The 15,273-nt window shown below is 40.0% G+C and overlaps 1 protein-coding gene across 2 annotated transcripts; it reads left to right on the plus strand.

Annotated features, from left to right (window-relative positions):
* The first annotated feature begins 17 nt into the window (after positions 1–17).
* On the plus strand, positions 18–13,233 carry brca2 (BRCA2 DNA repair associated). Of its 2 annotated transcripts, none has more exons than XM_056757333.1 (27): positions 18–164; positions 385–472; positions 555–767; positions 934–985; positions 1,105–1,133; positions 1,495–1,523; positions 1,608–1,716; positions 1,798–1,853; positions 1,978–2,059; positions 2,193–2,900; positions 4,042–7,956; positions 8,041–8,142; positions 8,226–8,295; positions 8,377–8,783; positions 8,905–9,104; positions 9,200–9,387; positions 9,495–9,665; positions 9,752–10,112; positions 10,190–10,345; positions 10,507–10,654; positions 10,749–10,858; positions 10,951–11,152; positions 11,238–11,404; positions 11,547–11,685; positions 11,777–12,030; positions 12,114–12,236; positions 12,628–13,233. In XM_056757333.1, the coding sequence occupies exons 2-27, from the start codon at positions 439–441 to the stop codon at positions 12,970–12,972; spliced, it is 8,370 nt and encodes a 2,789-aa protein (XP_056613311.1). In that variant the 5' UTR covers positions 18–164; positions 385–438; the 3' UTR covers positions 12,973–13,233. The 2 variants fall into 2 exon arrangements, with proteins under 2 accessions (XP_056613311.1, XP_056613312.1); XM_056757334.1 differs by having other exon boundaries at positions 53–149.
* The last annotated feature ends 2,040 nt before the right edge of the window (positions 13,234–15,273 follow it).

Below are 15,273 nucleotides of genomic sequence, written 5' to 3' on the forward strand. Positions count from 1 at the left end.
TGTTAAAGATGCTTATGCACGCGCATAGTAAACAGTACCTCACAGTTGTGAGAAACTTGTGCGAATAAAAACCTTTAAACAGACACAATGACGACTTGACGACCAAACTTCGACCCGTCCGAAGTTTAAAACGTCTTTCATCTTAGACTGTACGATTATTTACGGTAACTTTCCTGTCTGTTTTATTATGTTTTCCTGTTTGTAGCATGTTAAGATAGCACGTAAGTTAACGTGACACAAAATGACGTGTGTATACTTTAAGTTACCTCAGTCAGTGAAACATTGTCTCCCGATGACGACATTTGAAAAGTTACACACTTTGTGTGTTGAGCAATGTAACGTTGAATTTAAATGCTATGTCTTACTATTCTTGTTTACCTTTAGGCTCATAAATGAATGTGCTCGATTCAGATTTAACACGATCTCACTCATGGCAGCATGTTGGAAGATTTCTTTGATCAAATTCATAAAGGTATGCACTTTATATTATGCGTATTAAATCAGCTTTACCATATTTCCACTGACAGTTACTGATTTGATCATTTCTATTTAAGAACTTGGACCTCTGAATCCATCCTGGTTTGATGAGTTGACTGCCAAAGCTTGTAGAGATGAAGAAGGACCTGACATATCAAAAGATGAGGAAGAGGAGATCAAAGCCCCCGAGATATCAGCTCTGGACACTCAGATGTTTTCTACACCCAAAATATTCAAACAACATTATCACTCTCCTGATTCAATTCGGAATGAGGATTCTCCATATGAAGGTATCAAACTAGTGTTAAACTATATACACATTGATTCAAAACAAGACATGCTTTTTATACAAAGTGACTTATCTAAGGGAACACTTAATGTTTTGTCTTAAGAGCCAGTAACAGTCATAGTGAGTTGTAGTGCAGTATTTCATGCACATCTGTTTTATCTCTTCAGTGACTAATGGTTTAGACTCAAGTCCTTGTCTGTTTGGGTCAGAGAAACAAAAGTAAGTTTGTTTAAAAAATAACTGGATAAGAAATCAGAATTTGAGTTATCAATTTAACATAGAATATGTAATCGTTACACAAGGTTAATGTGGGCTTCTTGTATTTATTGGTTTGATAGATCCTGTGGACAACCTAGGGAGGGCTTTGGTAAGAATCTTTCTCCCTGTTTAAAGGATACCTCACTCAAAAATGAAAATTCTGTCATCATTTACTCGCCTTCGAGTTGTTCCAAATCTGTTTTGTTTACATTTTTTTGTTCCGATGAACACAGAACAAAAATTATCACGTAATTTTGTCTACTATGGGTTTCAATGGGGGCCAAGATCTGTTTGGTTATAAGCATTCTTCCAAATATCTTTCTCCGTGGTCATCCGAACAAAGAAATATATACAGATTACAGTCAATGATGACAGAATTTTCACTTCCGGGTGTATCATCCCTTTAAAAAGTAAAAGGCTGTTGGATTGAAAATCTAGGGTAACTTTTCATGTATGTTATTACATTTCAGGCTTTCTGGACACACCCAAGAGGCCTTTGGTAAGTTGATTTTGAAGAGTAACTAGCAGAATATCATATGCCACTGTAGAGCGGTAAAATAATTCTGAGTTTGACCTTTTTCAGATACATTCAGTAAATCAAATATCCCGTAGTCTTGGGGCACAAATCAACCCTGACTTATCCTGGACCAGTTCCTTTAACACACCGTCATTGACTCCTACTGTAATATTACGTATGTATGCAATACATAGTGATGTGTTTTGATTCAATGAACGGAGAACTTACATAATTATGCATGTTTTTTATTTTATAGCTAAAACAGAGGACCGTCCTTCGTCTTCAAGTTGCCTCAAAGACGAGGAAGCTATTGTAAGTGCGAATATAAACTGTTCTGTTGACAATACATGCATTCTTCATTTAACGTTTCATTTCTGTTATTCACCATCAAATTACTTCATAACTTATGGCTTGTTCTCTTTTTTTCACACACTAGTTTGTGCGGAAACTGTTTCCATCTCTCTCAAAAGGTACAGAGAGTACCGAAAGTTCTAGTAAAAGAGCCATTAAATATGATGGTGAGTGTGACTGTTGTTTTTGTATTAAACAGTTATTTGTTTTAATGGTTAATAAATCCTACATGTTATTAAATGATGCATAATTGTAGTTATATTACAAAATTCACACACAACACATTCTTTCTCTCTTCAGGGACAGAGACATTCCAGACTGATGATGTGGTTAACACTGTTCGCTCCCCAGAAGCATCTCTTGATGCAATCAGTCTGTGGAAGCAGAAGGTGCCGAGCGCCATAGAGGAAGGAGACGTGCGCACTACGGTGCAGAACCTTCTCGATGGTGCTGAGGATATTTTGTCCATATTCTTCAGTAAAGGCACTTGTGCTCTGAGGAAGGTCAAATCTCAAGAGAGGAACAGAAAGAAAGCCAATTGTTCAAAGGATGTGACTTCAGCATTAGAGCAAGTTAAAGAGCCAGAGGAGACTTTAAAGGGAAATGAAACTCAAACAGCTGATGTGGAATCTAAAAGCCCTCTCACAAACATTGATGTCATGCAATGGACCCCACTGAATTTAACCAACTCCAGTCTGAATGAAGGTCCATCATTGGCCATGCCTTTGATAAACCGTCACAATACTGAAATGTCTGATGAACCCAATGCTGGCACTACTTACAGCTGTCCCGTAGGCAGAAGCCAGTCTGTTTTTAACAGCGTCGAAAGAGTCAAGTCATGTCCAGATGCAGAAGGATCTCAACGGCAGAAGTCTTTGCTGGACAGATCACCTGTTTTCATGCTTAACAGAAAACCCAGGAGGTTTGTGTATCAAGTCCCAAGCTATGATGTATCAAACACAGGAATTACCCACAAAGCATCAGTATGTCTGGAGAAAACGGTGACAGGTAAGTTATTTTATTCTTACACTTCTATTTTATATTTACAGATCTTTGTAAGTTTAGGGTTAATTGACTGAAATATTTGAAATTTATTTTAGAAACTTTTGATTTGATGGCGTATGGGTTAATGTTTAAAACAAATATAGACGTTTTCAAAGCAATAACATAAACAAACATTACTGCGCTTCACGCTTTTGTGGCCCAAATTTAACTTCCGGTGCACATCTGCAAAGATAAGAGTCCCTGTAGATTATTTCTGATAACAAGCAGAAGAAATAACAAGTAAATTACATTAGCTAGCAAGTTAAAAGTATGTCTGGCCAAGTGTCCAATATTATTTTGGGTTACAGTAGAATAACCATTACGTGATACTTGTAACGTAGATGAAACAAAATGATACGACCCATTCAACAAATAAAATAAAATGAATATAAATCAATATTAATATATATTGAATATATAAATATGAATAGTTATATCATTAGCCTCTAGCTAGACCAATCAGCGATCACCAAACACAGACCAAAAGTTAACTTCAGACCAGGCAAGTCTGTCCGATGAATCCGTCTATGATTTGTCAACATATTTTCTTTTATTTATAAAATCTACTCTTTTGTAGTCTATTTTTCCCCATGTGTTATTCCAAACTGTTAATGATATTAACAGTATATTCTTAAATGTGGATACAATTAATGTTAAATTATAGTTTATAATTAATAATAAATCTATAATAAATATGATTTGTAGTTTTTACTCAAATTATAAAGGTGAACAAGTGACATAAGTGACATAAGTGTACTCATGTACATATTTTTGGAAAAGGTAAAAGGGATCCGGACACGTCAAAGATCGGCCTACATAGTGCTTCAAAATGTATTATACAGAGGCCTCTAAAATACATTTTTATGACCTTTGTAGGCCTTGGATCTGTGCGGATTGTTTTTACCTTTTGGATGAATTATGTTTTGGATACACAGAGAAAAACCTTTGAGATGTATGTACTGTTGGGACTAATGTTTGGTGCTACAACCTTCTCTGTTTATGTGAAAAATATATAAATATATGATCGGTAATATATATTTATATATATACAATATATAAGAAATATTGTTTTCATCTTCTCCTTTTTCATTATATATTGCTACAGAAAATCCCTCGGAGGAAAAGATTTCTAGTGTCCTTCATGAATCCAGTTTTGTCAGTGAAGATGCAGCTAATCCTCAAACACTACAGCAACCAACTGCCAGTTATCTGGATGAAGGACTAGATATGACCCAGCTTTCCAAGGCGTTTGCTGAAGATTTCACTCAGGAACTGACTTCAGGAGTACTTGTTGACACGCATGTACGGGGTGACCAAAATGATGCGAGTTCATCAGCTGTAACCCCCCATATAGAGAAAGTGAGACAAGTAAAACCTGAAGCAGAGTTTGAGCAGACGAAAGAAGATTTCATCAACCAGCAAGGCATTCTGTGTAATCGTGATGACAACTATACTTTAGCCGACGTATCTGTGAATGAATCAACAGTTGTTCTTCCAACTTTTGAGATTAGTCGTGACAGTGGCTGTCCCACCACTTTTTCAGATTTAGATGGCACTGCAGCCTCCAAGGATATTTTCTCTGGGTTTAAAACGGCAAGTAACAGGAGCATCTCTATATCACATGAGGCAATAATGAGCGCCAAGGCATCATTACATGAAGCTGTAGGTGATAGTTTGATTGACACCTTTGACGTCACACAACATAACCACAAAACAGAGACATCGTCCAAACCAGTTTCAGAAAAAGCAAATGCAACCAGATCACCAGTGGTGCAGTCCAACTTCTCTGTGCTTTCATTAAATACTTGTGTTAATGATGCTCGGTCCAGTCCGGGACTTATAAACTCTAAGAGCTTTAAACAGAATATTACAAGCTGCTCTTCACCACAGTCATGCGTTTTGAACACATGTTCAAAGAGAAATAATACAGACTCGGATGTTGACGCGCAGAAAGCTGGGTCTCTTTGGAAGGAGAATGTGGAGAAAGATTCAGATTCATTAAAACAAATTCATAAAAAAATGGAATTTACAAGAGGTGCTGAAAGACAGACTGTGTTAGACATCAGCACACACAAACCGAGATTGGCCACCAGCCGGGACTATGCTGAGAACTGCCCCTTAACAGCATCACAAAACGCCGATGTCACAGAATTGTGCAATCTTTTAGAGGAAGAAGATAGTCAATACGAATTCACTCAGTTAAAACCCAAAAAGTTTGCCTCAGACAGCCACACCGCCGAGAAAGAGTGGGACCCCAATATTCTGAACGGTATTGACTTTGATGATAGTTTTAATTCTGATGTTTTGAATGGATATCATCAAATCAAGACGGATGCCTCTAGGATAAACAGTTCTAGTCACAGACACAAGGAACACGAATGTGCTTCAGTTCAAATCGTAGATGTTGACAAATTATGCAACATATCAAAGGAAATCCAAAATGAGGTGCCTTTTTCAAAGACTGAACACAATTTAGTTGATGGGATGAATACTTATTTCGTTAAGGAAAGTCAATCAAACTGTTTTGGTTTTAAAACTGCTACAGGGAAAGTAATAAGCATCTCGGAAACAAATTTAAACAAAGCCAAGCACGTTTTTGAAGAGCTTGATGAAAAGGCAGAGGCAGACGTACTTAAGCCAGAGCAATCGAAAGAACAAGCAACGGTGTCTTCAGCCAATACTTCCGAGTGTTCGAACAAGAAATTTATTGCCCATTTTCGGTTAAATCAAGATGCAAATGATGCTCTCAACGTAAATCAGAAAGTGGTAGGAGATGCAGAAATGAAGCAGAATTGTTTAGATGGGAAAACAGATGTTGTCTGCTTTAACTCAAATAGCCATTTTGGATTTAGTACCGCACGAGGAAAGCAGTTGAACGTATCCCAAACGGCCCTTGTGAAGGCAAGAAAACTTCTTAATGATGTTGACAGCTTTGATGCGTCAGAACCTCAGGAACTCATTTTCCACACTTCTGAAATACATGCCGACTCTATGTCAACAACCACCCTGCAGAAAACAAAAGCCATTTCTTGGCATGAAACCTCTGTAAATATAAATCAGTCCGACTCCGACAAGATAAATCAAGTAACTAACGTTACGGATATTCCTTCCTTTGCATGTAAGAACTTCATCCAAGAAAAGAAATCTGGCAACGATGCTAAAGGAAACTTCACAAACATTTGTCCCCCCAAAACTTGCCAGCCATTGTCAGTGCATGGTTATGGCTTTCAGACAGCTAGTGGGAAAGACGTTTCAGTTTCAGCTGGGGTACTTGAAAAGTCCAAGACCGTATTCAAAGACTGCGATGAAAATGTTGACTGCTTAGAAGCTGCACTAACAAAGGAAAAGAATGATAAACTACATGTTGAAATCCTCAAACAGACGAATGCATTTACGACTACAAGTGGTACATTTTTCAAAGTGGTGCTCAAGGAGGCAAATGCGGTTTGCAAAGACTATGATCTTATTAATGGACTCTGTGACGAGGCAAATGAAAGAAGTGATTTCTTCAGGAAAACATCTCAGGGTGATCAAGGTCATGACAGTAAAAATCCTTCTTTGGACCAGCAACCCCCTCAAGAAGAAGGATCCAAGCGGTCAGACACAGAATGTAATAAAGACCTTCAAAATAAGTTATTTAAGGATGCTTCTGAGCCTCTTAACAGCAACTGTTGTTTCACTACAGCCAGTGGAAAAGCGGTATCTGTCTTGGCTGAATCACTTCATAGAGCTAAGGATGTGCTGAATGATTCGGTTGATGTTATCGCATGTAATAATGGCTCTAGATTGGCAAAACAGAGTGTGAATAACCAAACCGAAACCAGTTCTTCAGGAAACAATAATGGATTCTCTACAGCAGGTGGTAAAAAGGTGTCCGTTTCTGCCACTGCGTTGGAAAGAGCCGAGTATCTGTTTAAAGATTGTGTAGAGAGAAGTTTAGCATCTGAGGATCTTCAGAACCAATGCTGTCTAAGCACTGCTAGTGGCAAAGAAGTTACCTTATCAGACAAGGAGCTAATTTTTGAGTCTGTGCCTAAAATTAATTACAGTTTACAAAATGGAGAAGATGGTCTGATGTCAGAGAAGGTCTCATCTGAATCCTCAGGAGAACACAAAGGATTCTGCACAGCCGGAGGGAAGAATGTGACCATCTCTGCTACTGCACTACAAAGGGCTAAGACTCTTTTTAAAGATTGTGAAGATGAAGGTTTAACATCCGAGACTCTACAGAACCAAAACTGTGAAGGTTTTAGCACTGCTGCTGTCTCAGAGAAGGCCTTGCATGAGGTTAAAGCAGTTTGTTTTGTGGACGCCTCTTTTAGCCACGAGTCTAAAAGTAATGCGAGTGGGTGTCATAAAACCTCATGTGAGAAAACTGTCCCGTCTGAAACTGTGAGTTCTTCAGATGTAAACCGAGGATTCTGTACAGCAGGTGGGAAGAAGGTGACTGTATCCACTTCGGCACTTGAAAGGGCCAAGATTCTCTTTCATGAATGTGACGAGAAGGTCCAAACTAAAGCAGGGAGACCACATGCAACAAGTGAGGATGTTGGTAATGAAAACCCAAAGTTTGACCAAAATTACAGTTTCAGCACAGCCAGTGGTAAAGATGTGCCTATATCAGAGGTTGCACTTGAGGAAGCCACCAAACTATTTAGAGATTGTGATGTCCAACAAGTAAATGACACCGATAACCATCCACTAGACACTAAATCACACCAGGATCCTCCTATAATGCTGGATAGGTCTAGAGACGAAGAATCCAAAACCATTTCACACCCAACAAAAGTAGTTCAGAAAGAACCTGCACAACTGGACTTGCACTCTTTGTATTTTAACAGTTGCACAGAAACCCAGCAGGAGTATTTTGAACAGGAAGCTATGGCTTGCACCAAAGCGTTATTGGCAGATGATGACCTAAATGAACCGCCAGGGTTGTTGCCATCAGCAAGTCCATCTGTTCATGATCTCCAGGAACAAAACAGAAAGAAACGTCAACTAGACACCAGCAGTATAGAAGGTACAGCATAATGTTTTGTCAGAATATCGTGTTGATTCTTATGTTTTGAAGCAATTACATCAACTAATACAGTTCAACCTTCAGATTCATGTCAACCACCTTTGAAAAGACAACTCTCTGAGTTTGACCAGACTGTTGCTTGTGCTAAATCCTCTGTCCCGACCCCAGTGAAAAGCTTGCCAAATGGTAATATCTCTTATAAACATTTTACAACACAGTCTCATTTGCGTTGTTATGAAACTAAACTAATCCTAAAATCTTTCTTGTAGGAAGCCTAAAACCCAGACGTGTCTTTAGATACAGCGCCCGCCTCCAACCTAATGTCACACATTCAAATCAGTAAGTTGTGTGCTTTCTGTTTAACACCAAACTCTTTTCATAAGAAGTTTTAATTTGTTACTAACTCTCCCATATTTGCAGGAATTCTGTTGACCAGAAGTCAAACGACTGTGTGCCGCATTCTTCTACTGCGACTTTCCAAAAAAGAAAACCGGCAGTTTTTGTGCCCCCCTATAAAAAAATTAAGGAGCCTGAGACGTCAGACGGTCAGGATGCCTCTAAAGTGTCCAGCAGTTTTATCCCACCTTTCAGAAAGGAAACCAAAGAAGATACTTGTCATGGCGATAGCTTGATCAAGAATCCATGCGAACCTAAACCTCAGGTCGACTCCTCTACAACACAGGAAAATATAGTGACAAACTTTACACCAAGTACCCACAGCACTGAACAGTATGGTGGTGAAAATGACCAACATGTTGCTTCTGGGACAGAGGAAACAATTTCATTGGGAAACATACCTTTGAAGAATCTTGACCCTGAAGAGAGAGGTACCCATTTTGTTAGCATAGTTATTACTGTATTATATTTTTGCATTTATATCCAATTGTTCATACGGATAAGAGATAGATTTGTTAAGAACAATTCTACAAATACACCTTTTTTTCCCAGGGGTGTTTGATACAGAAGCATGTCAGGAGATCTTCCAGCTAGCCAGGGATATGCAAGACATGAGGCTTCGGAAAAAGAAAAGGCAATCTATTCGTCCATTACCTGGCCGCATTTACCTTACTAAATCCTCAGGTGTCTCCAGAATTAGTCTAAGAGATGCTGTGGGTCACAAATGTCCAGTTGGATACTGTCCAGAGGAGGTACGTTTTAAAACCATTTGTATTGCCATGGTATTTCGCTAATTCAGAACTTTACTAAATGTACTCTATACTTTTTTCTTCTTTCGCTTACTTAGCTGAACCAGCATGGTGTGCATCACAAAGTCTCCCAGATAACCAGTGAAAACGCAGAATCATTTAGATTTGACTGTAAGGATTTCTTCAAGCGTGACCTCCTTATGGAGTCTGGAGCTGTACAGCTGGGTGATGGAGGATGGTTGGTTCCAGATAGTAAGGGCACTGTAGGCAAAGAGGAGTTTTGCAGGTAAGCAAGTCGATGCTTGTGTACATCTTATACCGTCGATGCAAATCTGATGTTCTGATAATGGCACAGCAAGTTATTAGTGGACTTATTGCACAAATCTTTGTCAGAGCGATGTATGAAACCCCAGGCGTCGATCCAAAACTGATCAGCGACGCTTGGGTGTTCAACCACTACCGTTGGATTGTATGGAAGAGGGCGTCCATGGAAAGAGCCTTTCCAGATTTGATGGGAAGCCTGTGTTTGACTCCAGAGCAAGTACTTCTGCAGTTAAAATTCAGGTATTGAACTTATAACAACTTTTTACGGCTCATACTAAAGATTTTGTAGCAATCGTAACTATTTGGGTTATCTCACTTGCACTTAGATATGATGTGGAGGTGGACCGCAGTCAAAGACCTTCTCTCAGGAGGATCATGGAGCGAGATGACACTCCTGCTAAGACATTAGTGCTCTGTGTATGTGGTGTTATTAAACTTTCAAATCCAAATGTAGAGAAGCCAGTGAAAACTGTTGACAGATCAACTGACGCAAAAAAGGAGTCAACCCTGATCTGGCTCACGGATGGCTGGTACGCCATAAAAGGCCTTTTGGACCTTCCACTCTATACCATGCTAAACAACGGTCAACTCAGAATCGGCGATAAGATTGTGATTAATGGGGCAGAGCTGATGGGTTCCCAAGAAGCCTGTCCTCCCCTGGAAGCTCCTGAATCTCTGATGCTAAAGGTGAGATTGAGTAGATGTTTTTGCGAAGATCTTAATCTGGCTGCAAGCCTTGGTTTGATTGTGATTTTTGAATGTAGATTTCAGCCAACAGCACAAGACGGGTTCGGTGGGACACTAAGTTAGGGTACTATCGTGACCCCCGACCTTTCAGGCTGCCACTGTCGTCACTGTTTGCTGCTGGAGGTGTTGTGAGCTGTGTGGACATTGTGTTGTTGAGAAGTTACCCTACTCAGGTCTGAATGTTTATAAATCAAATAAAAGCAATTCATATTTTTGTTACAGACCACAAGATTCTACAATACACCCTGCTGATTGAAAGTGCTGCTTTTAACATAACATTATCACGCAGATCAGAAAAAGTGTTTGACCAAACATTTGATATTCTCATCAACAGTGGATGGAGAAGAAGCCCAACGGTGTCTTTATATTTCGCAATGACCGCGCTGAAGATCGGGAGGCCAGAATACACAGCAACTCAAAGCACAAAACCATGGAGCTCCTTATTTCCAAAATACAAGCCCAGATCGAAAAAGAGATGGCGGGTAGGATTTCACTATTTTGTTTTACTTTTATTTCACATATTTACTTTAAACTGGATCAAAAATATGAGCATTTGTACTATTGTACTCATACAAGGTAAGACGAAAGGCCAAGGTAGAAAGAGGACATTTAGTCGACATGAGATCGAAGCTCTGCAGGATGGGGAAGAGCTGTATGAGGCAATGGAGTGTGACCCAGCTGTTGAGGTAAAGCTTCCTACACATCCATTAACAGAAAGTAACAACAAAGCCGAAAGCAACAAAACTTCTGTATAACCACATATAAACTGTTTGAGCAGACTCATCTAAGCGAGAGGCAGATGGAAGCAGTGAGTAAGTTCACATGCTGTCTGGGGGAGATAAGGCAGGCAGAACTTCAGGAGCGTGTGCAGAAGGCCATGAAAGAGGCGCAGGAGGCAGAAGGCGGATGCTCCGATCGAGATGTCACCTCTGTTTGGAAGCTCAGCGTTATAGATGCCAATGAAATGCAGAGCAACTGCGGTGAGTCAGCTGGATAACATCTTTATTTAAGATGTTAGAGGACTCGGTTTAATATGACGTGCTGTTGTGCATTTACATTTTCTAGTTTACACAATGAACATCTGGCGCCCTTCTGCGGACTTGTATAGCTTGCTGAAAGAGGGCCACAGGTACAGGGTGTATCACCTCGCCACATCAGAGAGCAAGAAACGCTCAGGTGTTGCTAATATTCAGCTCACTGCCACTAAGAAAACACGGTTTCAGGATGTGGAGGTAAACAGGAGTTTCTTCTCTTATTTTTTTGAGGTCCTTGTCCTGTAGAATTCAGATCTAACATTACAGCGAAACAACTAGATTCGGTTTTGGTTTATTGTTTGCATTAACATATGGCACATGAATGATGTCATTGATCCAGGTGACTCCAGAATGGTTACGTGTGCATTTCCACGCAAGAGTGTGCGTAAGATTCAGGGAACTTCAAAACCCTCAGTTCATCTCTCCCTGTGGTGAGGTGGACATTGTGGGATGTATAGTCTCCATAGTGGACAAACGAGGTTTGTTTCATTCGTTTTTCATATAGCATCTTCTGTCATGTGTACTTGAGTCCTTAACACCTCGTTTACAACCGTTTAAATGTCTTCTCAGGTAATTCTCCAGTCCTGCACCTCATGGATGAGAAGTTTGACTTGGTGTCTGTGAGAACGTCTGGTAGTTTGGAGCAGTTGGCCCTAGAGGAGCTGGTAAAGTCTCGTGCGATGGTTGCTTTAAGTAACCTTCAGCTAAGACAGCTTTCTGGACCCGTGCCATGCCTTTACGCTGGAGAACAAGCACTCTTCTCCATAAACCCAAAAGAGTCCCATCTTCAGGAAGCTATGGTCCGTCTGAAGAGTTTCGTTCAGGTAGATGAAGCAGTAACTTTTGATATTTCTCTTGGTACATTCGTTCTGTCTCAATAAAATCTAAATGTACTTGTTTTTTATAGACATGCGAGGAGTTTTTTAGCATTGCGGAGGAGAAAATGTCTTATATATTTCCTTCAGAGGTCTCAGGTTCTTCTCAGTGTCCTAGAATTCCTGTTGCGTCTTATCCAAAAATGAACGGTCGGGTGAGTAAGAGTTTTGTTTTTAATGTGCTGTTAGATTGAATTTATTAGCGGTTCTTGCTCGGGCAACCTTCAGTGTAATTATTGTTATATTTAGAGTTAGCGATTTGAACAAAGTCCTAAGCCCAAGTATTAAGCTTTTGTACAGACATGAATTTTGCTTTTTGAATGGAAAAAAAACACATTAACTTTCATTGAAATTGATACAGAAAGCTGAACTTGGTGCTGGGTTAAGCAATTTCTTATACCACTTTAGCCCACTGTAAAGCACTTAAAGATAAATTTGCATAGGATCAACATTTATAAAAAAAAAACATTTATGAGGTAATACATTACTGATGTATATTCACTGAATGTGATATTCATATATTATGCTCTGTATGAACTTTCCCAGGTGACCCCTCAGCAGAAAGGCAGAGCTTTCTCGCCATTCACTCCTGTATCTACGAGTAACTGTGAGGCCAAAGACCCCAAGAGCGTAAAAAGAAAGCGAGGTTTTGTCTACCTCTCCCGCATCCCGTCCCCTCCACCCCTCACTCCTCTAAAAACCAAAGCTTCTCCATGCATAAACAAGACCTTCAATCCCCCACGGAGATCTGTGACCCCGAAGCCTCCGGAGAAGGAGCGTGACTCACCCAAGGCCACGCGTTCTACTCCGGGAGATGAGGAGTTGGTTCATGATGAGGAGCTGGTGATGATAGACACCCAGGCATTACTGGATGGGTTAAAGGAAAGTTGATGGGAACGGTGTGACCCTCTCCAAACACTAATAAGAGGAGTTAGGCCTGTGTTCGAGGCATTGAGAACCACAGTGAAGCACGTCACGACTGCTTTTTGACTTTGGCCTGGTGCCAAATACAAAGGAAATGCATAATTTTACAAATACCGCAATATTTTTAAACCTATTTCTTGGAGTATTTGTACAAGTGTAGTTTCTGTAAAGTTAGGACTGTTCAGAAGAGAATTATATGTAAAATGTATAATAAATATTTTAATTTTATTAAAACCTGGACATTTTTTATTTTGTGATAGACTTAATTATTTATTCTTGCTGTGTACAGCTTAACCCAAATCTTTAATAATTAAAATCTTTTGAGCGCTCTGGCTCTGTAGGTGAACAGCAGGTGGCGCCCCAACACCTGCCCTTGGTTTTCGTCTGTACACTGTTCAACTCTGTGGCATTATTGTGAACTCTTATCTGCAGCTTTCTTATTCAGTATGAAAAACTGAAAATAGTTGAAGTAATATAAGTCCGTTCCTGGATAACCGCCGAAAATTGGCAGCGCTGAAAGTAGCGATTACGACAAACTCAAGTGAAATATCTTTCTTTATCTTAGAAGAAAATATTCTGTCGAGTTTATATATCAGACCGCAGACAAAAGAAAAATTCTTCCAAACACCACATTGTCATATTTAATAATCTTGGATCAAACTATTAGAAATCCCACCATTAAATCTAGAACTGGCTGCGGGCACTGGCGTAATCCCCAAATCAATTTGAAGGATTTTTGAAATGTAAAAACAACCCAATGATACATCCCGTCTTTAAGGAATGCCTCAAAACACCACAGACATGTCAGATTTGAGGTCCAGAGTTGGCGTAAGCTGCCATCAGTGGCTTGCCTGCGCAGCTTTTAGTTTAACATCCATCATCTCATTATTGGGAATGTGCTGACTCAGCTCATATCCAGCTCTATTCTAAGCACTTTGGCCCACAATGTTAAAGATAGCCGATGTTCTTGTTGAGTAACAAAGAGACATAGATGATATCTGTCAGCGGTTAACAGAGAATAGAATTATCATGGCCAAAATTGTTTTCACGAGCCCAGATCTGAATACTGAAGTCTGAAGATGACTTTAGCCCCATCAACTCGCCACCCACCATCACCTCCCAACATCTAAACTATAATCTTTCTTCTGAAAGCTTTAACCGTTACACTATCACCCCCATTATCTTTGACTATCAGTGCTTTACATGTGAAGATAGTGAAGGGGTTTAATTATCTCCATTACTACATAAAACCTAAGACCCCCTTCATCCATCCTGAGCTGCCCTAATCCACCCTCCTTACCCGTTTCTGGCAGCACCATCTCATAAATGAATGAGACCTCAGAAGAATCTGAATGAAGTTACCTGAAGGAGTACTGCGACGGGGACGGGACACTTGATATTCCCATATCCTCTCTGTAACCCCGGCACACTGAATGAATTAAGCGTCCCACTTAGCCGTTGCAGTGGAGAGCCAGATTGTGTGATTTAGACTAGACTCTTATCTAACAACTACTCATTCAGGGACTTTTAACAGCAGCTGTAAAACAATGTTATAAAACAGTTGCATGAGTATTTCAACCCAAGAATACAGAGATCAGCACTAAAATGTAATTCTTAATGGAGTGATGGTGGATAGCTAAGAGTGTGCTTAGACGAGCAGCATTGGAAGAATTTGTGAAGTAGGCCGTGCACATCTTGGTTTTGAGACATGATGAGATCTGACGTTGAGATTGTGTGCCGCCATTACACGTGTAGTTTTTCATCTAGACATGTTCAAAGTCTGCCATCAGGGCGAGTAAAATCAGTCATTTTGGGGCGAACTATTCCAGGTTTTCATGTTGCTTTAATTAAGACTTGTGGTTTGGTCAAGCACACGGCGATCTTCCTGTTCCTCACCGTTCATGGCCGTTTGAACTTTCGCTCTCAAATCATCCCTTCACTTCTCCGCTTTTTATTTAATTTCCATCTCTTCCTCCGTAACCCCTCATTGCACCTCTTCCAACCCCTTTCAGCAGATCTCCTGTGGAAATGAGCTTCACAGCCTGTTGACCTTGTAGACCCACCACCTGAGGTCTGAACTATCGGATCCTGAAGCGTGACCCGAGTCTTCACCCCGTTGTAAATCTTTTGTCACTTCCTCTTTGACTTGGATTTTACGAACACACAATATCCAGAATGAGGAAGGTTTACAATTTGGAGTTTGGGATTTTGTGGCTTATTTAGTTTAACTCATCCTGGTTTATTTTGCATCCCGAATGAGAATTCTAT

The sequence above is a fragment of the Triplophysa dalaica genome, chromosome 9 (genome assembly GCF_015846415.1).
Source record: "Triplophysa dalaica isolate WHDGS20190420 chromosome 9, ASM1584641v1, whole genome shotgun sequence".
Taxonomy (NCBI): domain Eukaryota; kingdom Metazoa; phylum Chordata; class Actinopteri; order Cypriniformes; family Nemacheilidae; genus Triplophysa; species Triplophysa dalaica.

Excerpts from the sequence above, each read along its gene's own strand:
- brca2 (XM_056757333.1), top strand. The coding sequence starts at position 439 with ATGTTGGAAGATTTCTTTGATCAAATTCATAAAG. Across the intron at positions 2,901-4,041 it reads TCTGGAGAAAACGGTGACAG|AAAATCCCTCGGAGGAAAAG; the intron begins GTAAGTTATTTT and ends ATATTGCTACAG. Across the intron at positions 10,113-10,189 it reads CTGAATCTCTGATGCTAAAG|ATTTCAGCCAACAGCACAAG; the intron begins GTGAGATTGAGT and ends TTTTGAATGTAG.